Source organism: Sturnira hondurensis, unplaced genomic scaffold (genome assembly GCF_014824575.4).
Source record: "Sturnira hondurensis isolate 20B ecotype Veracruz unplaced genomic scaffold, ASM1482457v3 Scaffold0022201, whole genome shotgun sequence".
NCBI lineage: Eukaryota > Metazoa > Chordata > Mammalia > Chiroptera > Phyllostomidae > Sturnira > Sturnira hondurensis.
In genome coordinates, this window is record NW_028094832.1 from 4,527,932 (window position 1) to 4,552,743 (window position 24,812).

At 40.6% G+C, this 24,812-nt stretch overlaps 1 protein-coding gene across 5 annotated transcripts in view; it reads right to left on the reverse strand.

Moving 5' to 3' along the window:
• Positions 1–1,549: 1,549 nt before the first annotated feature.
• The window catches only part of PHACTR2 (phosphatase and actin regulator 2), a 223,292-nt gene continuing 200,029 nt past the window's right edge, over positions 1,550–24,812 (reverse strand). For 3 of the 5 annotated variants that reach the window (XM_037034855.1, XM_037034858.1, XM_037034857.1), the window contains 4 exons: positions 23,213–23,274; positions 20,416–20,553; positions 17,097–17,173; positions 1,550–5,970 (listed from right to left, as the gene is read on the reverse strand). In XM_037034855.1, coding sequence (XP_036890750.1) covers positions 5,955–5,970; positions 17,097–17,173; positions 20,416–20,553; positions 23,213–23,274 — 293 coding nt within the window. In that variant the 3' untranslated portion in view covers positions 1,550–5,954. Of the gene's footprint in view, positions 5,971–17,092; positions 17,174–20,415; positions 20,554–23,212; positions 23,275–24,812 lie in introns of those variants that run through there. The other 2 variants (XM_037034856.1, XM_037034859.1) reach the window with 1 other exon arrangement.

Consider the following 24,812-nt stretch of genomic DNA (forward strand, 5'->3'; position numbering starts at 1 on the left):
ACCCTAGTTCGCACTGCAAGGGTGACTTCTCCCTGGGGGGCACTCTCAGTGACGGAGTGGAATAGTCAGACTATAACAAAAGCATCCAGTTAGGGAAAAGCCCCCCATATTGGCAAGTGGCACAAATATTATTGGCATTTTAATATACCATAAACTTGACCTGAGGGTGGAATGGCATTCTGCCTCATTTACTCCCTTCAATATATTATTAAAAAAATACTGGTATTTAACAAGATACGAACTCTTAAGCACCATCTAGAAGTTGACAATGTAACCACCTTTATCGATTCTGAGTTGCTCTTTCTCAAAACAGATTTTTAGAAATTTGGATATTTAAAAAAAATTTAGTGGCTAAATTAATTTCATTCCATTAGCCACAATTCATCCAAATCATTCTGAGACACATTTACCATTCAGGTTTGGTGAAAAAAAGCAAAAAAGAGACTAAGTATATTACTTACTCTCTTTGGAAGACAATGTCTTCCTAGGGAAAACTCATCGTGTCTGGGGCATGATCATCAATGAAATATGAACAACGTACATGCAATCCACAGTTCATCCACATTTCCTTCACAATTCAATATTCACAAATTTCAGGAAAACGGAGCCATATGACTATTGATACAGGGGCAGTCAAACTTTGCATGCAGATTAAATGATTCCTTAATGGGATAAGCAGGCGACTGTTTTGGAACAAACGCACGGGATGCAGCTTCCCAGGTAAAAGTCTAATGGCGATGTTCACGGGTCACAGGCTTTGTGTATGGGCCTGTCAGCCCTCATGTGTGTGGTTAAGCCATGCAACAGTCCTCATGATCTTCACACGGGCGATGAGCCACAGTGGTGCTCTGAAGTAAAATTGTGAGATCAAAACATGAAAGTGTTTGTTTCCCATGAAGCCTTGCCTTTAAATACATGCAGGGACCATCCAAGTGCAGGTGCCCTTTAGAACGGCCACGGCTGCCCAGTAGCCTCCTCCCTGAAGAACAGGCAAGTTAAAGCTGCACTGAAGCAGAAGGCTTGAAAAATGAATGGGGACAAAACGATTCAGGGCCCGAAGAAATGGAGGGCCGCTGAGAGGATGTTTGGAGACAGACTCGTTTCCTGTACTTAAAGAGTACAGGAATCTCCCCAACCTTCAGGAGATCGCGGTGTTCAAGGGAGGTGCAACCACCCTCCTGGGAGGACATTTGGACACTGGAGAGGCCTTTCTATGTTTGGCTTTTATAACAACTGGGCATCCCACTGGCATTTAGTCAGCAGGCGCCTGGGAGAGTGAACAGTTTACAACGTGGGGGCATCGCTGTACAACAAAGCATCACCCAGCTCCAAATGCCAACAGCACCCCCACTGAGAGGCATCAATCCACACTGCTTTGCTCATATGTACAGCTGTGCTAGCAACACAAACACACAACTGCTTTCCTTTTGGTGTGTGTGTGTGTGTGTAGGAAATCCCAGCAGAGCTGAAAACGATCCTTGCCTGCAAGGGTGGCTTTTGGTGGGAATAGCTGCCATAGGACCATAGGATTCTCCTTTTTTTTTTTTTCTGGCCAGAAATCTTGCAGGATGTACAATGGGATTTGTTGATTTGGGACGGCTTTGTCTTCAAAAAAGCTTCAGTGGACTATGTTTCTGTTGTTTTCTAGATTTCCATACTGAGCTAAAGCTTAATGATTACAAAAAAAAAAAGAAAGAAAGAAAGAAAAGAAAAGAAAAGAAAATGGTTTGGGAGTATTTACGGTTGTTCCTAACACCTTTTGGTCACTGCCAAATTATAGTAGAGCCCTTTGCTACTCTTTAAAACTTGGGTTTGAGCTACCTGGAGATGCGCTCTCTCTCAGAAAGATGGCTGTATTCATTTGATGATTTTCTGCTCTAGGACATACTTCAGTTCTAGAAGCTGATTCTGTTTGTCAAATAAAGCCAAATGATATAGCTCACCCATTCGTAGAGAGCAAATACTCAGTAGTGGAAGATTAACTATTTCAAGAGGCCAAGAGACAACTGTGTAATAAATTCCATTCAAGTGGTTCCTTAGTGTACACAGCATACTCTAATGATGGGAAGAAATTAGCTTTTGTTTCGAAGCATACACTTCTACTAGTAAGGTTAGGCTTAAAAATACCATTGGAATTTAGGAATGCTTGAGCTACCAGACTGATAAAGTGACATAAATTTATGTCTCTTTTCTGAGTTTCATTCCTTCTCACCTGTTGTGAAGATTTTTCACTCTACGTGAAATGTGCTGCTCAGAGCACTTGAAAACGGTAACCGACGGAAGAAAATTTTGAGCAAGAAAGGAAGAAAAGAAACCTTCCCTGTTTAAATGTGGGCATACTACTGTGCTGTAGATAAGACTGCCTTTTTCTATTGTGAATACAGTGTAATTTTCGAAAGTTGTGTCTGCCTAACTCTATTAAGTACAAATGCAGTGCCTGTTACGTGGTGAAATGTGGTACTTAACCAGGATAGGCAGTGTTAATGCAGATTTTTCTCTCTTTTGAGTGGAAGCTACTACAGTATTTTTTAATACAAGTGCCAGTACAACACTGAATTAACTGCAGGGTGTAAAACCTGAATTATAGAGTTTCAGGACCTGTCTCTCACTTTCAATATCAGGTCATTTCTGAGGGGGGTATGCAAGTCCTATACTTCCTTAAACGGGTTTTCGTTTAAATTTCAGAACTTTCTACTTACAGAATATATTTACTGACATTAGAAAAGGATAATGAAAAATCAGTGTGCTAATAAAGGATATAAAATGAAACCAGAAAGTCAGGTTTTTTTGGGTAAATCAGAAAGAGATGAGTTTGCCTTTTTCTCCATTTAAAACAGTTATTGAAATACCCCCAAGTGGTTCTCTGAATATCATAGATTTCATTCAAATCATTTAAGGAGTTAACATAAGGGCAAACTACACTGACCATAAAATATACAAGTCATTTCACACACACACAGGAAACGATCAGGCAGAGCCACTTTAAATTAATGCTGCTCACCAGAGATCTAATTTTTCAGACTGATTGGTAATGGCCACAAAGATGCTGATAAAGCCCATGGAAAGAGCACTTAACAGTCTCTCTCGTTCTTTCCTGCCCGTAGCCTTTCTAGAAACGGGTTCGTTTTTTTTTTTTTTTCCTTAATCAGAATATCCTGGGGACTCAGGAAAACCCATGCACTTCCTCTATGTTAGCCTAATGTTGCACTTTAAATTGGGGAAAACCTGGAGTTGTGTTACGACAACACAATTTGCACACACATTAATCATCTTTATAGAACTGCAGCTTATTGGTTAGATTGCGGATATGCTGAAATTGCAGAAATGCTCAGGCAGAGGGTGAATTATATCGGGGAGGGGAGGGTTCACACCTTCATGGCCGCTGAGGGCCACCAAGCAAGAGACCTCTAGATGGGTCACTGGGGTGGAAACGCAGTGTTTCTGCCTTGCAGAGCCAGCTATTGAAAATACAGCCTGTACTGCAAAATACAGCTTAGTTTACAACCCTCTGACTCTTTCCACAGCTTTTTATCTAAAGAATCAATCTAATGAAGTAAATGGTGGTTCCAGGTCTTAAATATTAGACAGGCAGTGGTTGATTTCTTGGACTTTAAACCTTGTTACTTCTAAGCATTTCTCTAAGCATGGAAACCAATATGAAGACAAAGTGTGGGAAGCCCACAGATCTGAACCTTCCTCCAGGAAAAACGAGGTATCGAGGCACCAGATTCTCACTATTGTACTGGGTGCCTCTCATTGTAGGGAATAAAAAGTTGCATCATATGCACCACTGGGGGTGGGGGTGGGGGCGGGAAAGCTGTTCCTTTTATCGACCAAGCAGGGACTTTCTGTGACATTCATACTGAAGGATAAAACAGTGATGTCTTATATTTACCATTTTTATGGCGGCGAGGTCTTTTGATTAGAAATCAAAACCATGTTCAAAAATCATAAGCATAGAAAATGAAAATAACATTACAGTCCTTGGTATTTTCCCTAAGACAATAAAATGAGGAAGAGGGTGACTTCAGTAAAAAAAAATTAGAACACACATAATGTCTATGGCTGTAAACACTACTAAATGGACAAAACCTTAGCCAGATAAAGACACTGGGCCATACAGAAACATTTTTTGTTTCAGGGCAAAAATCTATCTTATCCTATTAATGAAATAACACCAGTGCCGAAAACTGTGTTTATTTCATTAACGCACGTGGCTGAGCGCAGCAAGAGGTGCAACGATGCCGGTCACTTTTCTTAGTCATAAATGGCCCTGGGTTTTTGTAATAGACCCATTGGGGCCAAATCCGTTTTACTTTTAAGCAAAATCATCCCAATTTCAAGTGAGTCTTTAAAATATCAATAAGAGGCAAGATCCAAATTTTTTTACCAGATGAAGTGTTTGCTTTTTTGGTTGAAATAGAAAATTCTAGTCTTCCATAGTAGAAATCAGAATCATCTCACAAAATTCTAGTCCAAGCTCTGAGAATAAAATTAAGCCTATTCAGGTTTTTTCTTGTTATACAAATCATGTGTCTTTAATATAAGGGGCACAAAATAATTGTGGGGAAAAAACAATGAAATGCAAGGTAGTAGTTATACATATGGTCACATGTGTTTGGGAGCAGAAGCCATGCTGTGCCGGTGACTCCACGGAAAATAGCAAGATCACAGAAGAGGGTTTATTCATGTAAACAATACTGACTGTAGGCTCATAGGGAAACCTTCCATAACTTTGAAGTCACCCATTTTTTTGCACTGAAACTCAATGTTATATTTCTGGAGGCAATCCGCAGACTCTTAAAACACAAAATGAGATTCTCCTCACTCTCAACTTCACAAAACTTTTCTGTGTTCTTTTACGTCTTTGACTACTGTTTTGATCCCTGTGCTTAATCTTTTTAAATAGCAGCAATCCCACTGAACGCAGCATGGAAAATAAGTAGTCCTGTGCAGTCCCGTGAAGAGCTATCTGCTGGCAGAACACTTGCATTTTGCTTAAGTTTTAATTTTGGAATCAGGTTTTTAAAAAAGATGTGATTGTCGATATTATCTTCCTTAGATCAAGCATGGTTGTTTCAACTTTGGAGGTAAGCTAGGCAAAGACCAAAATATTTCTTTCTAAAGCTACAGTTGAATAGGGTCGCATCACATCTGACTTTATTCCCAGTCCTTTTACCCTTGGGGTATATTAGGTAAGGAGTATTAAACAAGAAAAAGCAAAGTATGTCTATCTATGCTACTTAAAGCATGCAACAGAATTCGGGTAAGCATGCTTGTGAAGAGCCCATAAAAGCCCCTTGCACGTAAGAAAAAGATGCATGAAAACACTCAAACTTGTCTCTGGCAATTTGATTCACTGGCACAACATAAAGTAATGGTACTATACAGCACCATCACAATGGTGAAAGAACATCTTCTAGGATCAGGTCTCTGAGGAATCCACACTGGGCGATTAGATCCTGAAATCCCTCAATAAGTTCTTAGCTATCAAAAGCCTACTTCAAAAATACATTTATGCTTCATTTTTGTCTTTGCTTCATTAACATAATGAAGTTTTTCTCTTTCTTCTGATTTTTAACCCCATACCCACCCCTTTCCAGTGCCCAGCCATTCCATTCCCCGTTTTTCTTTTTTTAAAACCCGCACTCTAAAATTTGGCTTTCTGGTAACAGGGAGCCAGTGATTGTCTTCTGCTCATCTTCTTTGATTAAAACCCCTGATGAAGAATAACTGGTGTAACCATTGTGTCCCTTACCATCAATACACATGCTGGACAGCAAGGTCACTACACCTGCCGTTTGCTTGTTGGCCCCATCTGGGCTGTAGAGGTGGGGAGCACTTCCCACACGCTTCTTCTCCACAAGTAAAATGCAGTGCAGTATCAGGTGCTCAGGAAGCAAGGCTTCTCTCAAAGATGATCAGTCTATTTTTCCAAAGAGTCTCGCACCTCATTACGGACGATGAAACCTGAAATAAGAAGGTGGAAACTCTGAGTCTGTGATATAGAAGCACAGTCTGCATTCAGTGAACTGAATAAGGTATGGTGATGTCTGTAATCGGAGGTGGCTCTAGACATTGCCCAACTGAATTACTGTGCACAGCAGAATACTGTTATAAATGTTACGTTGGAAAGCAGAGACAGACCCTGCAGAAAAGACTCTGATTATATCATCCTGGATGTACAGCAATCAATTCACACAACATCACAACCCTTGAGCATCACCTTCTGACCTGTACTGACTAGAGTGAGATGTTTCATAAGGGACTTGGTTACAGCTGGTTTGCAGTTATATAAGGAAAACATTAACAAAGAGTCACTATTTCATTAGTTTCAGCCTCTCATCACCTCCTGCTTAGGACTCCAAATCTACTTTCTATACCTGAACCGCCAACTGCCTGCTGGGAATTTCCTTCTAAATGTTCTACAAGCATGTCCACAACCACACAGATGATCTTTTCTGGTAAAACTGCCATTACACTTTCTATCTTGCTAACTGTTCTACCCTTTCAAGTGCTTTTAGTTTAAAACCTCAGATTTGCGACTCATACCTCTCCTTCACCTCCTATTTCCCATTAATCACCTAATTCTGCTTCTGCTGACTGCCTATGAATTCACTGAAGCCCTCAGGACCCTTTGCTGGCACACTCGAACAGCATGCCGGGTAGCCAGCTGGCATACTATCCCTCCATGCAAGTTCCTGAACATCCCTTGAGATTCTGCATACTGTGTTTGAACTTGCTCTTCCCTAACAGTGCGATCCCCTCCCTTCATTTTTCATCAGCATTGTTCACATTCAAGATCAAGAAAAGCCATTTTCTCCATAAGGCCTTATTTGATCTGCCTCTTCAGCCTATTTCTGTGAGTACACATTTATGTAACTCTATTTAAACATTTTGTTTGTCTTATATAATCTAATGTGCACCTGCACCAGTAAACCAGGCTCCTCATTCATTTCCCTGTCCAGACCCATAGATTTGGAGATAAAATCTACGCTTCACAGGGTCGCTAGCGTTATTATCATAAATATTCATCCGATTATTCTTATTCTTTGTTAATATCATTTACCGTTCTCCATTTCCTACAAAGTAATATTTAAATTTCTTAGAGCAGCAATTGCAGTCTTTCAGGATGTGGCCCATCTTTCTGGACACCCAAAGTTTATTTATTACAAAAGTGTGTATTTATTCTTACATGTTTAAACTTCAGTCATTTTCAAAGTACTCTCCATCTGATGCAATACACCTATTGAGATGTGTTTTCCACTGCTCAGAACAGTTTTTGAACTAGTTGATTCTGAGGCCTTTTAGTGTTTCTGCCATTTTTGTGTCCCTCTTCCATATCACCAAAATGTTTCCCTTTGAGGACTTTTTTCATCTGGGGAAACAAAAAAGTCGCTTGGGGCAAGACTGGGTGAATAGAGAGGGTGGGGCATGGGTTATGCCATTTTTGGTCAAAAACTGCTAAACACTCAGTGAGATGCGGGCAGGCGCACTCATAAATCACCCATTATTAAATGGGCAAATGTGTTGAAAGAATCATCGAAAAAATTCACTGAAGCCGAACACAGCCTCTCACAACAATGCCAGCTGGTGCACTGACACAGATAGATTCCTAGAACACTCATGCGGCAGGAAAAGCCTGTATGTATTACATGGGTCCTGCTTTTCAGAAGATAATTCTGTTTTTTGGGGGGTCCCCCTTCGTGCCTCCATCACTACTCCCAAAATACAGTAAGTCCCAAATCTTTGCCCCAAATGCCCTCCAATTTTGTGCTCACGCATAAGAATAGGTGAACCAAGATTGGCCATAAACTGATAGTTGGAGAAACTGCATGATAGATGCATAGGGCTTCTTATACTACTTTTGCATGTTTGACTTTCCAAAAGTCAAAATAAAAATAAGATGTCCCAAAGTTTCCAAAATGTATTGTGACTAAAGTAGAAATGTGTCCACTCTGAGTCCCACTCTTAACTCTATCACAACCACAACCTTGGGCAGGTTTGTGAACTTGGATGCTCTGCATTTGTTCAACAGAGACAACAGTAGTGTTTCAGTCTTCAGGGTCTTCTTTTTACCCTCCGATCATGCAAAAGTCTTTCCCAGGCCCTTTGCCCTAGCTCTTCCCTTTACCTTAGTTGACCTGCTTTAGAGGTGGAATGTTTTTTTTCCTCTCCCAAGAGTGCTGAAGACTCTCCCTCTTGTCACCTAAATCACAAAATATCTTTGACTTCCTCAAGATACCCCTTTCCTCGCCATCCTGTCTAGACCTACCTATGTCCCTCCTGGAGCATCATGTCACATTTTCTTCATGGTACCTAACATAATCTGATATTATCATATTTGTTTGTATGCTTGTTAATGGGTTGTCTTCCTCATTAGAGAATAACCACGTGAGAGCAAGGAGCTGAGAGCAAGGACCTTATCTGACTTGTTCTAATTCCCAGGGTCCAAAACAGTGTGGCTCACTCTATGTGCTTAATAAATGCTTGTCGAAGTCATAAACAACTGAATACATATATATAGGGGTACTGAGAAAGTTATTGATAACTCTTTGTATAATTCTCTATAACTGTAGAATTCAATTATGAGGCCCCTAAAATTAATTATAATTAAATGTATGCTAGTCTATGATAACCCATCTAACAGGGCACTGTGTCATGTGAATTTCTAGGAAGTCAACCATAACCTGGGGAAAAACATAAAAATTCTATAAAAATATTACAAAAGAGTAATTGAAAACCTCTTAAAACAATTTTTTATATAAAATGTGATAGGCAAAAAAGAATTCTAATGATAGCAAATATTTGCTAATGTTTACTATCTACCTATAAAAAATTATATATAAAATATATATCCTATTCGAATCCTGAAAACAATCCTATGAGGTACATATTCGTGTATCCCCTTTGTACAGATGTGGAAACTGAGGCACAAGGATGCTAAGGCATGTACCCGAGACACAGAGCTGGTAAGTGGAGAGGCCAGGCTCCAGATTCTGTACCCTAACCTACACTAGACAGTAAGATCAAAACATGCCTTCATCCATTCTTTCATTCAAAGGTTTTTTTCGTGTGTGTGTGCCCTGTGGGTGTTATGGAATAAAAAAGGTGATGAGTTGAATTTCTACATGTTGGTTGGTTTTGATCCATTTCGAGGAGAGAAAAGTCCTATTCCACATCCTCAAGCTACACTTTGATTGCTATAGTTGTCTCAAAGTCATCTGCCTTTTGTCGCATGGACAACTAGATGAGAAAGGGCTCAGCACAAAATTGTTGGAATTACTAGAAAAGCAAGGCTCGTGATGCCCATGTGAAACCAGCAGCATCGCCTCCCTCCGCGCCAGAAACAGAAGCACTGCCCACAGCACATGCAGGAGCCGGAGCCCTGGGCACTCTGTCAGTACAGACCAACGCACAGCCCTGCGGCCCCTGCACCCCATGAGCTACAACAGGCTTCCCTCTGTCAGGGTCAGCTTTCCAGGAATCACACTCATGTGGTTCAGCCACTGCTTTAGCCCTCTCCTTATTTGCTGGGCTTCATACACTAAATGCTCCACAGTGTCCCAATCTTCATTTGGCCCTGCATTCAAAGGACATGTTTGGGGAAATATGGCATGAGAGGTTTTCTCTTCCCATTGATGACGTCTGTGGGGCAAGGGAGGTAAGTTAAAAACTGAGCTGGGGAACAAAGTGAGTAGTCAGTGGACCAGAAGAGATTTAGAGCCTTTTTAAGTCCAGCATTTTTCTGGAAAGTGTCCTGTAAAAACATTTCTAAAAATTGGCAGGATGCTATAAGATTTTTGTTTTTTTATTTTCTGCAGACACAATTTGCCCATGGACACCATTAGAGAGTGAGCTCTACAGTCTGGATTGCACGGAAGGTCACAGGGCACTGGTGTCGCTTCAAGGGCTGGCTAAACGAGCAAGGGAGGTGGCCAGAGAACAGTGTGAGGCAATAATACGCTGACAAAGTTGGGGATCAGAACTGTACCCACTCTTCATGTGGGCTGCCCAGATCTGGTAAAAAAAACACATATATTTTCTCACACCATCCAATCAGAAAAGGACATTTATATAGCCTGTTTCAACTGGGCATCGTATCTTCAAATTCAGTTCTAAAACTATGTTAGAGGTACGGAAAATGCAAATTGTTCTTAAGTTTGTTCACTTGGTGGTTTGCATTTATTTTGAAAATAAGAGCTTCAGCTTCACCTCCTGCAAAATGTGCCTGCATGACAGAATGACAGTTTGGGCTTTAGGCTTCAAGTTGATGGGGCAATAAATACATTTACTGTGCCCTAAGGATATTTAAGTTTTTCCAGCTGCTCTTTCCCCCCCAGAACTTTCCAGAGACTCAAATGTGAAGTTATCTATATTTCCTTTTTCTTGTTAAAAGTGAAATACATTTTTCTAACTTCCATACTGTTGAGAGGGAGTAAATGGGGGGGAAAAGCTATTTTTAAGTCATGGGATTAGGAAAAAAATTCTTTTCCATAAAAAATTTTATTTTCTGTGTGGTTCCTCCATAATTTATTTTTAAAAATGTACTCCCATAAATTCACTCAGATAATACAAAATATAAAATTTTTCACAAATGGCCCTGGCTGGTGTAGCTCAGTGGATTGAGCACGGGCCTGCGAACCAGAGAATCGCGGTTCGATTCCCAGTCAGGGCACATGCCTGGGTTGCAGGCTGGTTCCCTGCAGGCCAACTCCCAGCGGGGGACGCACGAAAGGCAACCATACATTGATGTTTATCTCCTTCCCCTCTAAAGATAAATAACTAAAAATTTTTTTTTTCACAAATGTAAAATATGAACTTTCCTCCACTTGCCTATGTGTTATATACAGAAATCCAGACTATTTCACTTCCCCTTTATTTAAAAGGGTTTGACTGTCCCGGCACACACACTTGGGGTAAACAAACATGGAAGTTCTCCTCAACCACTGCACTGTGCTCTGTCTCTTTTCTCTGTCTAAGAAAACAGACCACAGGGCAGGTGGGATTTTGTTACTTTGAATGCCGAGCTATGGTTCCAGCTCTGGTGGTTCAAGCAGCGGTTGGCAACTCTTAATATTCTGTCCAGGCAGCAAGTAAATGGAGCACCCACGAAAGAAAGTACCTCTGCGGAGGACCCTCAATTTTTATTTTGGTCTCATGTGCAGTTTCTGCCATGTCATGTTTTGATAAGCATATCCAGAAGCTGAATGAGTGGCTTACTTTATCAGTAAATCCACATAAGATGGTAATATTGCAAGATGGACTAGAAAGAGATAACGGCTTTAAACACACACACATATACGTAGACACACACACATCTCAACACAGCTACATTACGAAAATCTGAAAAGCAGCCCTGACTGGTGTGGCTTGGGGGGTTGGGCATTGTTCCACAAAAAGTAAAAGGTCCCTGGTTTGATTCCGGGTCAGGGCACATGCTGGGTTGTGGGTTTGGTCCTGGTTGGGGGACATGCGAGAGGTGACGATTAAAGTTTCCCTCTCACATAGATGTTTCTCTCCCTTCCTTTTTTCCTCCCTTCCCCTCTGTCTAAAAATAAGTACATAAAATATTAAAATGAAAATCTGAAAAGAAAAGAGAAAAAAATAACCTTACTCTGTAACAAACCATTAAGACACAGGTGGCAAAACACAAGGCCCGCAGGCTGAATCCGGCCCTCCACCTTGTTTCTACCCAGCGGCAGCACCAAGCTCCTTGCCCCTAGTTAAGGAGTAGTTACATTTATATGGTCCTAAAATTACACTTGGCACTTTGAAGGCAACCGCAAGCCTGTTGTGGCCCCCGGTGAAAATGAGTTTGACATTCCTGCATTAAGAGTTTTTGATGGTTTTTCTATGCATTCTATTTTTTCTATGCCTCTGAATTTTAAATAAAGTATACCATTGCTACATATGCTCTTAGTATCTTGATTTTTCCACTTAACATTATGCCAATAACCCCTTGAGGCCCATTTTCATTGTAAGAGCACCAATTCAATGGTCCTTTCATAATATTCCTTAATGTAAATACTGCACTGCACAGTCTAAAAAATGTTCTCATTTACAAAACATAAACTTAAAAAATACTCCCTTGATTACAAATGATACACATTGACAAAACAAAAATTGTAAAACAGAATTTCCATAAGAAAAATATAATTACCCATAATCCTAATACTCAACTGTAACCATTTTACAATTTTGTTTTTAAATAAAATTTGACCTTTCAAACAATTTGCCTATCTTGTTTAGAGAATTCTTTTAAATTGTAGAAATTCCATTTACTATGGAATGGGAAGTGGCTTTTCTTTGGCCACGTCTTTGGTGACCTCCTTCCAGAATGCAGTGGCCTTTCAAAGGATCCTTGAGATTTTGAACAGCAGTGTGTGTAGGCCGCTGTTGTGAGGAGAAAATACAGGATGTGGCCAGATAAGCAACAAGTGTTCCAAGGGCCACAGTTAAGGCTTGGTACCTAGCAGGACCCAGAACGAATTCTGGCAGGGCCCACTTGTCCTCACCCTGGTACATGGCCCTGGAATGCATTCCCACTGCAAACAAGCCGTCTGCAAACCACTGGGAGAACCTTGGGGAATGACATGAGAGTAGATCACTATAATTCTTCACCACTACAGATCAAACATGTCCTAGAATGTATCCCATGGTGGGGTTTCAGAGGTGTTCTGTTGGTATGCCAATAACAAAAGTGTCACAATTAATATTAGCACCAGCACATTATTCAAGAAAAGTCATCATGATGAAATCCACTCTTATAGAAATAGTAGGGAATAGATGCTTTACTTTTCTTTTAAGTGTTGCTTTTTGATCAGGTGATAAATTCTTATGTTTCAAAAATTCAAAAGGTTCAAAGGGTGAGTAGTGAAAAGAATCCCTTCCATGCCTGCTCCTAGTCACCCAATTCCCTTCCCAGTGGCAACCAAAGTCATCAGCTCTTTGTGTCTGTATGCAGAGACACTGAAGCAAACGAAGCTGAATGTGGGACCGGCTCCTTCCAGTGCTGACCGATAGACACATCAATGCAGCAGATGATCTCTGGATAAAGAGATGCCTTGGAAGAGGGAGCAGGGCCGTCTCAACACGTTTCCCATGCCCAAATGCCCAGGGAGTTAATAGATTCAGGTATAAAGAAAGGCTTACTTGACATAAGGAGGAAATGTCTGACGCTAATAAGAAGAGCTAATAAGTGAGCTGTTCTGTATCTACGCTGCACTTAAGAGGCTGGGTAATGATCAACAGCATGTTTATTCTCTGCACAGGTGACTGGTGCTGGGAGTACCACTATCTTCTACACGGGCAATTTTCTAAGTGTAACACACGATCATATTCTTGTAGTATTTGAATTAGACACAGCAGTGTTTACCAAAACACTTCCTCTTAAAAGACATCCTGAGATAAAGGGGTGGGGGGAGGTAGCAGAGGATAAAGGGAGATAAGCAATGATGATGGACAGGGATGGGACGTGAGGTGGCGAACACACAGTACCAGACGCGGGTGATGTGTTTCAGGACTGTGGCCCTGAAGCCCATACACTTTTATTAATCAATATCGGCACAACAAATTCAATAAAAAATACATAGGAAATGCTGAAAACAATTTGAAAATCATAAGCATGATATTTATATGTTTCAAAGCCAAAATATTTCTGTACTGAAAAACAAGTTAAATGACGTAATATAATTTAATGGAAAAACAGGAGTAGACATTTGCTTTACTGCCAAGTTTTAACAATCCTTAAGCAAGCCATCTTTATCTTAGTGATATGAATATTTAATTTTTCCTTATCTGGAAAGACAATTGAAATAGTGTTAATCATTATATTTTTGGAAAACTTTTAAAGCTTATCTGTGATATCAGCTATTACCAAAAAAAGAGAAGTCTATGGTTTTCTTTTGAAATTCAGCTCATCCCTATTTGCATCTATTAGCATTTACTTAAACAATGAAGATATTAGTAGACTATTTTATGGAATACTCTAAAGAGTATTAGAGAATACTCTAAAGAGGCATAGTTTGTATGCCTCTACAAGAGGCATACTCTAAAAGTCTGTAGATGAGGAAACACAGAAGAAGAGCCAACAGAATTTTCAAGGTGAGAAAATATGCTACCAGATATACAAATATACTACACACTTATTCTAGTTAAACAGTGCGACACAGTGCAAGGGTAGAGACAACAGCTCGCTAGAGCAATCTCCAGAATTTGGAAACTGACTCATGTGTGCATGAACAGAAGAGTTTCTCATCAAGGGGGAGGAAAGTGCCAGTGGAACAATTGACTATTGATTTAGAACAAAGCAAAGTTAGTTTACTCCTTTGAATTACACGCCCAGATCAATGCCCAATGGATGAGAGATCTAAATGTAATGAAAAAGCGTGTGTCAAAATTAAAGGTAATATGTTTATAATCTTGGCTTTCCTCCATAGGACACAAGACAATGAATTAAAAAATTACAATACAGTCAAATTTAAATATGCAAACATTTAAACAAAAGGCCATAAGCATTAAGATGTTAATGCTAAACTGGGGGGGGGAGTATTGTGATATGTAGTAAAAGACAGCTATCCACAATGTCTGACTTTTCACAAATCCATAAGAAAAAGATAAACGACCCAGAAGAAAACTGATCACAACACATCAAAGGATAAAAATAAAAATAAAGCTATGTAAAGATGTCCGACTTTATAGAAATCAGTGAAATGGGGTGTTAATGCTCATTCTTTAGATTACAGACCCCTGGCCACCATCATCACTCCCAAATGCTGATGAAGGTGAAGAGACCAGGCACGCTTGTCAACTTGGGTCACAGACTAGTATCTTTCCAAATGCAAAAAATATGTCCAGTGACCTAGCAAATCTACTTACGGTACTAATACAGAAATACTGGTGCCCAAAGATACATTTATAAAGAAAGTCAAGACAGCATTGTTCCACTAACAAAAACCTGAAAAATTTCATAAACATCTATCAAGAGAATAAACTGCTCAATAAGATACAGCATATATTATCTATGAAATACCATCGAGTCATGAATGAGACATACACTATACAGGATGCCCCAGAGGCTGTTTTGTGTGGGGTGAGACGGCGGACCCACATGCAGATGAGTGCACACGCACAGGTTTGTAAATACACAGAAAAGATGTCTGGAAGGAGCTCCGCTGAAATCTCACCCGTGGCTCCTGCTAACAAGGGGAACAGACTGGGGAAGGAGTGCAGGGAGTTTTCATTCTTATTTGATAAAGTTTTTCCACTGTTTGAATGTTTATTTAGACTATATTCTTTGTTCACATTAAAAATACATATCTAAAAAAGAAATGGCCTTCAATTCCCCTGGCATCCTGCTTTCTTTTTACTTGTTTATCATGTACAACAGAAGAGAAAGGACCTCTTTTGGTATAATATGGGTTTTTTCCCCATAAAATGAGGACTTCCCCAAGAAGGCATGTTAAAAGCTTAATTATTTTTTATTATGATGTATTCTTTATATAATGCCATCAAATGAAACCAGGTGACCGAATACTACAATTTCTAGGAAAGCTACAAAAACTGGGTCGATGCTGTCACTACATCTCAGGGATCGGGACTCAATGACACAAAAACATGCCATTTTCCCAGTTGCCTGAAGGTCCCAGCTGGCTTGATGTCACCATAAATATTCAGCCACCTTAGTATGGTCAACTTTCCTGGAGAAGTGTGACCGCAGGTGTCAGGTATTAGCACGAACTTTCCCTGACCCCAGAAGTGGAAGGGAGAAAAGGAGAGGACACAGGTTTGTCTTGGTGCTGACCTGTGCGGGGGTTTGTGTGTAGATTCCCATAGGATGAAGCCTTCAAATAGAAAAAAGTCCTATACGTTCAGAATGTCTGAAAGTCCTACAAGTATTCACACACACACAAAATAAATAAATACTATTAGAGAAAACAAAACGGGTATCACTAAAAGAAAGGGGAGTTTCTTCTGCGTACCTGGCATTACAGTTACAGGAACCATATCTAAGGAGCAGGCAGGCCCCACACACCTTGGGTAAGAGGTTAACTACGAAACCCTACTTCCATCACGTGATGTGCTCCTTGGCAGGGAACACCACCGTCAGCAGGAGCCACTGCAGAAACAGCAGCACCATGATGTACGGCTGCCCTCCAGAGGCTGTTTCCAGCCTTGGGGATCAGTACACGCTTCCAGAAGGAATTCTTCACGTGATTGTCCTGGCATCGAGGTGTCTGTAACACCTTGATTTTTAAAGGTTTGATTGGCATGCACATTTTTAGGAACACACCTGCTATATAAAATGAAGCATGTAAACCTGTGAGAAACACACAGAACCCCTGTGAATTGCGGGGGTCGGACCACACGATCACTCAGGGCCGATTAAACTGAATGGTGCTGGGAGGAGAACGGTAGGATTGTCGTGAGCTTCTGTGGCACCAACACACACTGGGTTCCTGCTTTAAGTTACTGTACATATTCTGAAGGTTGAGTTTCTATCCTGAGTTATGTCCACTGTGAGTCCAAAGCAGACATGGAGGTGTCCAACCTGCTTTCACCAGCATCTGCTCTGGGCATAAAACTCTAACCGAGTCTCTTCAAAAGCAGAGTCAGGGCTACTGGTACTTGTCTTCAGGCCCGGAAAATAAACCCCAAAAGAAAGCAAAATGTAGCTCTTTAGAATGATTCAGATGTCTTTGAAAAAAAAATAAAACAACTTAATTTTAGAAATGCTCATTAGATGGTGTTATGCTAAACTGTAAATTTTTTTAAAGATTTTTTAAAAATTTATTTATCTTTAGAGGGGAAGGGAAGGAGAAAGGGAGAGAAATATCAATGTATGGTTGCCTCTGGTGTGTCCCCCTGCCGGGAACAGGCCTGCAACCCAGGCATGCTCCTATGTGCCCATTCCCCATGGGAATCGAACCTTGATCCTCTAGTTCGCAGGCCCGTGCTCAATCCACTGAGCTATGCCAGCCAGGTAAACTGTAAATTTTTAAATTTTAAAAATTTAATTGTGGTAAAATACATGTAACATAAAATTTACCATCATAATCACTGTTGATATATTAAACTGAATTTTGTCTGCCTACCTTGTAAACTGTCGACTTTCTTCGTGAACTTCCATTTCCGTGCTTTTAAATTCATTTAGTTCTTTCCTTATTGCTGCCTAAATAGGAGAAAAGTAGATAAACAGAATTGGTACTTAGGTCACGTATTTCCCCAGCATATACTGCATCAACAATGCAGGGGGCTCCTAATTTCTACTAGGTAAAGGCATGATGGATGTCATGTCTTGCTAACTAAAGCCAGCATGGATTTCCTTCAAGTGCCATTGACAAGGCAGAGGAAGGGTGCTTTTCCAAAACTCACCCTGGGGTCTGATCTACGAGTTACACACATCCCCCACCCTCGATGACCACAAGGACAGTGCAGCTCACGAGGCTGTCTGAGGAACAATATCATTTCCCTCCGAAAGTTCTGCATTTCATACCACACATGGGGACATGGGTCTGGTCAGAGCTGCCACAGAGCTATGAAGAAGGCAGCTTCCATTTATTCTTTAATACTGAAAGTTAAGACCACTTCAGCACAGCACTTAGAAGCTCCTCCAATGAAACAGAACGTTATTACCACTGACTAACAAACACATAATCCAGGCCACCTAAAAGGTGGGTTTAAAGAGATGCTTGGGTTCTTCAGGATGCAAAGCTGAGAGACTTACCGAAATATCCACCTTAGTTATCTACTAACCATGGTGGCTGGATCACAAATGGGTTTTGGTTTCACATTTGTGCTTATCTTTACATCCGAACTTTTCTACAGAGAATGGTGCCCTCATGTAAACATATATTTATTAATAAAAACAGCTCCGTGATGTCGTTGAGAAATGGACTCTCCAGCTACAACACAGAATGGCTTTACAAACCACAGGGAACTACTTTGCTGACAGAAGAGAAAAATCTACTTTGTGGTGGGAAAAGGCGGCCTCTCTCTGGCTTTCTCCTGTCACTGGCGCTCTGCAATAACACAAGTTTTTCTCCCAGCGCCCCTTCCAGCTGAATTCTGTCCTCACAGCTTGCCTGGTCTCCTCAATTGTATTCCTCAGCCCCTGCAGTCTCTAAGGGGAGCTTGTGGCTGGGAGGTAAAGGAGGGGTGATTTTTAAAAAAAAAAAATTTCTGCTACTGACTTTTGGAAGAGATGAAGCAGGCAGAGCTATCTGTGGGCCCGAGTCCCCTGCCATGAGACTGTACCTCTGGCTGCCCAAGTGAGATCAAGAGCAAGGTTACTTTGTTTTAACCACTCGAAATTTGGGTACCGAGAACCAGGAACTTAAATAGTAAAGATGCTCTGTACTCCTTTTCAATTCACAGCTATCAAAAAGTCTTCCTTGAAATGAGGTATTTTAATAGGGATGGTGGCAGAGAATCCTGTCTCTGTGTTCATTTAAAATTCGTTCTCTGCACACTCACGTGTCAGTTGGAAGAAGTGCAAAGGAGTCTGTCTGGTGTCGGAAGTCACAGACTGCAGTCTGGCCTGCACCTTCAATAGCAGTGTGACCCTCAGAGGGTTCCTTTACTCCAAACCTGTGGTCTCATCTGGAAATGGGGGTGAGAACTCCTCACACTATTATAAGAATCAATTAAGAGCCTATTTGAAAGTGCCTTGTATGCTGTAAGTATTCAATAAAATGTCACTATTGTGACATTTTTAAAAAATGAGTTAAATTTTAGTTTGTGATTGTGAGGAGCAACTCTTTCATTTTCATCTGTAAAGAGTCTACTCTGGGTAAGAAGATAGTGTCATTGAAGGACCACAAGGTCAGATAAGGCAAAGTCCTTATTCTGGACAGCAGATTGGCTACCGATCTAAGAGTCTGGCAAAAATCAATGAAAGCATTCTTTGAGAATCAATTGCAATGTGGAAGCTGCAAAAAGGGTACTGTATAGTTTATTTTTAATTGTAAATTGCGTGCTACACACTCCTTATATTGATCACCCAATTCACTTGTGACCATGTACCCAGACAGTCAGTTCAATATTTATGGGCATATCCCACCTGCACATCTGCAATGTGACCTTGCCATTTCCTCGTCAGGAGGCGGAGTTCATCTCTCCAGCCCTGGATCTGGGTGAGACCTGTAACTGCTTTAACAACAGAGCACAGAGCAGAGGTGAGGCTGTGCCGGTCTGGGATACAGGTCTTAACTGGCCTAGCATCTCTTGTGTCCTCCTTCTTGCAAGCCAGCTGCCATGTAAAATGAATGTGCCCACCCTCAGGGAACCGCAGCGTGAGAAACCCAAAGTTGAAGCAGAGCTGCTGGAAGATGCCGTGCTGTATGGATATACAAAGACACCGAAGAGCAATAAGGAGCAACAAGGCAAGGACGAGCTATTGGAGACGCCCTCTGGGAAGTGGAGTCTGTAACCCCAGGTGCCACCTTACTCGATGCCATATGGATCAGAAATGAACTGCTGAGCTGAGCCCTTCCTGAATTCCTACCTAAAACGATTGTGAACAAAACTATGGCTGTTTTAAGTCACCAAATTTTGCAGTGATTTGTCAAAAAGCAGTCGATAATCCGAAAACTACTTGAAGACTCTTCATCTCTCAAATGATGAAACGGAGATAAGTCACTTGCTAGATAGATATCAAATGGGCACCAAGGGACACAGATGAGGCTCATACATCTGCCCTCTTACTTCAAGTCCTCCGCTCGTACCAAAAAAATGAGCTTCAGAGACTAATGCACACAGATAATTGCCTCAGCTCTCCCTGTTGTGTGTGCTAGTTTGTAGTCGGACGCGATGAGTCAGTTGCAGGCAATGAATGTGATGTGAAATTATAGGTACCGGTTGCTTGAAAAAAAATATGTCAGGAAATTGTGACTACAGCCAATTAGAGAAATGCAATACTCATTTTAAAACGTTCGCCAAAGAATGAGCATAGCTTTACTCCAAGAGTTACTTCTCTAACTATCTAAAGAGATTGCTATGAGAGGAAGAAACATTTAATTAAGACCCTCTGTCTCAGTGAAACACATGTATAACAACCTTAGCTCTCTTCTATGCAAAGACGACCAGAGCTTAGGCCTAATTACTTCTCCTATTAGTGTGAATGGGACTGGCTTTGTTGAAAGATATGGGAGAGAAGGAGGTGGGTTGGTGCAGTGAGATTGAAGCCCAAATGGTTTTGGGTTGGGCCAACAAAGTAATGGAGCTGAAACCGGGCATTTATTTCTAAGATTGAAACAAAGCAAGCCCCAGAGACAGCCCTGAGACCAAAATGTAGTATTTTCTGATATTATGAAAGTCGCAGTTTTTCCTGAGACTCAGTTGAAAGAACCTCACTAACATTACTAAAACAATCATAACCAAGCAAGGTCATGGCCAAGCCACCAGAGTTCTTGCCTTGTCTGCGGGTGTCAACCTGGCCCAGGGCTTGTCAGCCCGGCGGTCGTAGTCCGGCGAGTCGGTGACTTCCACGTACTCGTTGAACCTCAGGATCCTTCGGGCCTGCAACTCTGCCACAGTGGGTCTCAGGCTGAGCTGTGGGCGAGTGGGGACAGAGGACGAGTTCAGTAAACCAGTTAGTCTCATGGTGGCAAGTTTTCTATGGAGAACTTCAAAGTTATGGTTAAAGAAGGTCACTTTCAGATATCAAAAGAAAAGAGAAAAAAAAGGCAGCGGCATCTGGGGATTTTCTAATAAGAACTAGAAAGCAGCGTGCCCTAATTTTGAGACTATAAAAATCGTCGTCGTTAGGTAGGTCACAGTCTTTGGCAACTGTCTGCATTACACTATTTTCTCCAACGTGCTTGGCGTTGTGACAAAGGTGCCTGCTATCCCTGATGCAGGAAACAGGCACGACACAGACACAACAAAAAATTCAGACAAGGGATGGCTGGTTCGGGGCCTAAATTATCAAGACAGAAGCTCTGCAACTTGGAGACATGAGAAGAGAAATCCTGGTTCCTATTTTATTAAACCTGTATATTCAGAAATGCACAAAGTTATGACTCAGACCTGGTCCAGGGAAGGGCCTGCCTACAGGCCCTCCGTCGTGAGAGGCTATGCACCCAGGCCCAGACCTGACATTTACAAGATCTTGGCCACAAAAGCTGATTCGCAGGAACAAGGAGGGGGGGATACCCGGGAGAACGGCACTCAGTAGGGTGCTCACTACTTAAAATCAGCTGCAACCTTTATGATGCTTCCAATAATGTGGATTCCTCCTGTGGTCTTTGTCAAACCTGAAATTTATTTGAATCTATCTTTCTAAGTAATCTACCCAGCCCTGTGTGTATTTGCTTTCTTGTCTCGGTCTTTTCTCAAGCCCCATAATAAGGCAGAGACTGCTGTGAGACTAAAGAAACATGGCCTCTTGGTCAACAGGTACCACCTACTCTCTGCTATTGTGGTTAAAAACATCCCCTTCTCCAGGCCTGGGTTTCCTCTTGAGTAAAACCAGAGGCTGAACTCAGGCAATGCTCTAACCATCAAGGCATTCAAAGACCCACAGAAGGCCTGGGTCTACGCCGTGAGCCACGTGAGCTGGGACATGACAATTCAGTCCCCTCTAGGCTCATAAAGCCCTGGTGGGCAATGGACAAAGGAAACAATAATCTAAGTGGTTCTGTTATGCTCTCAGTTACTGTCTCATCTATATCATTAGATTCTTACTGCCTCTCCAGGACAGGTGGAGTTAAGGCAGTGGAAAAACCCTGCCTCTGGGGACTGCCCAGAAGCCTGGTAACCAATGGCCATGCAGGTCAGAGATTCTCCATCCAGTCTTGCCCTTCAGGATCCTGTCAGTGACTGGGTAGCTCTTAGTGATAGGGACTGTCCTATATTTGCGACAGGGAACTCTGGATAGCGGAGGCAGGTGGGCACAGGAGTTAAGGACAGGCTCTGTTGCCTCCTGGAAGGGCCCAAATGCACGGAGAAGACTATATGCATGTCAGGAGGGAGCCTGGAGCAAGAAGGAGGGTCTACTTCTTATCTGTAGTTGGCACCTAAGGATCACTGAATGCTAGAAGAGCCATCTCTAGAAATTCAGTTTACAGTCTTTCTCAGCTGGATAATTACTTGACATGTAGGGTATTAGAGGGAAAAAAAGAGATGAATAAAGGATCTTTTCCCCTAAAAATCAAACCCCAAACCTCTCAAAACACAGTCTCTAACTTTTCCATGGGGAGGGAGTGTTTCTCCGACTGTCTCAGGATGCTTTTGCTAAGGATCGCCAGCCGGCCCACAGAGTTGTGGGCGAGGTCACACACTTCACTGCAGACGTCACGCTTTACTCATCCTGCCTTCTCCTGGCTGAAGGGATTACCCAAACAATCACCAAACAAAGCTTCATCATGAAGCAGAAGCTCCAATAGTGGTTGATTTTTCCAGAGGCTATTATTATTTTAACACTTGCAGGAAAAAGTGATAGTCCTGGTATTAGATTCATATTCTGATAAATGGTGAAAACCATTACCCGAGGTAAGTCATTTGTTAATTTGAGTAGCACTGTAGTAGGCAGGCTGGATGATGAAGTTCACTTAAAAAATTACTGTATTTTTCAGACTAGAAGATGCATTTTTTTACCACATTTTTGCTTCAAAAAATTTCCCCCTATTTTCGTCCTCTAAAACCTAGGTGTGTCTCAGGTCCTCGCCATAAGACACACGTAGGTTTTAGAGGAGGAAAGCAGGGAAAAAAATTTTGAAGCAAAAAATGTGGTAAAAAGGTGCATCTTATAGTCCAAAAAATATGGTACTCTCCCAGCTCAGATATGGAATAGTGGCAAATCTTCAGTAATAACAAGATATTTATTCAGTATTTCCAAGACTACAATGGAGAATGTGAGCATTTTAAAAACCTAAACATTGAGTTATTAATAATGATATTGCTAAATGGATGAAGTTTGTGTGTCTTTTTTCCCTTTTGCACTTAAATTTCTCCACAAAGATTACATGTTGTTTTCCTAATCATTAAATGCACCTTAAAACTTTTGATCGTCAACATCAAAATTAACATGCAATTATAAAGATAATCATAATTGTATTGATTACATTGGCTTTAATTTCTATGACCAGTTAGTGGACTAACAGGAATAATTATTCCTAAATATCAGATTTACCTGTAGAGAGCTGATTTGCATTTTAAAAATGAAGCACATCTCAAAACACACACAATCATTAATGGTCAGTTTCCTTACCTTTCTGCTGAGTCTGCGTTTAAGTTCCATTTTTGCTTCTTGTTCTTCTTCTTCATTCTTTTCTGTTTATTAATGGAAGGGGAGGCATGGAGACTTAGTTACTATAAATGATTTTATAATCAGAAAAGTAGATCAGGTCAAAAGTATTTGACTTTAACCGATATTGATCAAACATACCAACATTTTAAAAAACTTGTCAAAAGAATTTGCAGAAAGGTCATTAATTTGTATACATATATGTATATATATATATAATTACATCAATTTATATATATACACATATAGTATTTTTTCTATAGGACTGGTTTATTTACTAATTGTAACCCTTTTTGCTTCTTGATTCCTTGCTCTATTCTGACAAAACCATAAGAGTCCCCATATTCTGGTGAAAATCTTTCCGTGCTGTTCATCTCATGGGCTTATAGGCACAGATCATCAGAATTCAGGTAAAAATGTGCTTCTGGGTCTGGCTTTCACATGAAAATCTGAGACATATCAAAAGAATGAATTAGAACCATGTGATGCATGTATGAGTTGCTGATTTCTAATCAAATCCAACTAAAATGCTCAATTTGTCTGCTTTGGTTTCCATAGAAACAGAAAGTAGTCACTTCTTTGGACTCCACTTTTGAACCAGAATGTTCTGAGTGGAATTACAGTGTACTATAGGTGGAGATGATTTATTTTCTCATGACTTTGACAGTCCAAAGTCTTCTCTTTCTCTAGTACTTCACCAAGTAGTATAATTTGATGGCCAACTTAAATGAATGCTGTCTAACAGATAGGATTAAGAGAAGAAATAAATACCAGAACTTTTAAAGAAATAAATACCATTCAGGTTTTAATGGTTGCTTATTTGATGAACTTCTCTCTGTTGCTTGCTGTAGCTCATCATTTGTTCAATAAATGAACACAGATTTTACTCATTGGGTTTTAATACGTACAAAAGATTATCTTTTAGAAAGTGTTCTTATGAATCTATTAGAGAAAAAAAACTGTGTAGAAAAAAAGCTCAACTGAAAGGGTAAACAAAAGATCTCTCTGAAAACATAATTATATTTATTTTTAACATTCAAATAGACTTCTTACTATGAAGACTATTTTTATTGTTAATAAACCATTGGCATTCAGTATTTGCAACATCTATATTTGTTGGTGGAACATGCTAAATCTCCATTCGTTTTCCTTATCTTGACAGTGAAAAGTTTCTACATTCTTCTGAAAAAGTAATTTTAATTCATAAGAAAGAGAATGATTAGTCTGACTTTTTAAGACAAAGAGTGAACATCAACTGAAATCACCCGGCAAGACAAGAAACAACTAGTTAGTAGGCTTTTATTAAGTGTCTGTCAAGTGTCAAACAAATTTGACTATAATTCCGATTTCTTCCTATGAAAATACTGTGGGTACCCTTAAAAGGCATCCTTAGGGTCCTAATAAGTACCTTTGGTGAGTTAGATAAGGCATATAGACCGCACAATCCAAACACCAAACTTACAGTTCATGTCATTCAAACTAGGGTTTTACAACATCAGGCCTCTAGTGATATTAATAATAAAAATATATAACTTTTGAAACATCTTAATCAAATATCCCTCTA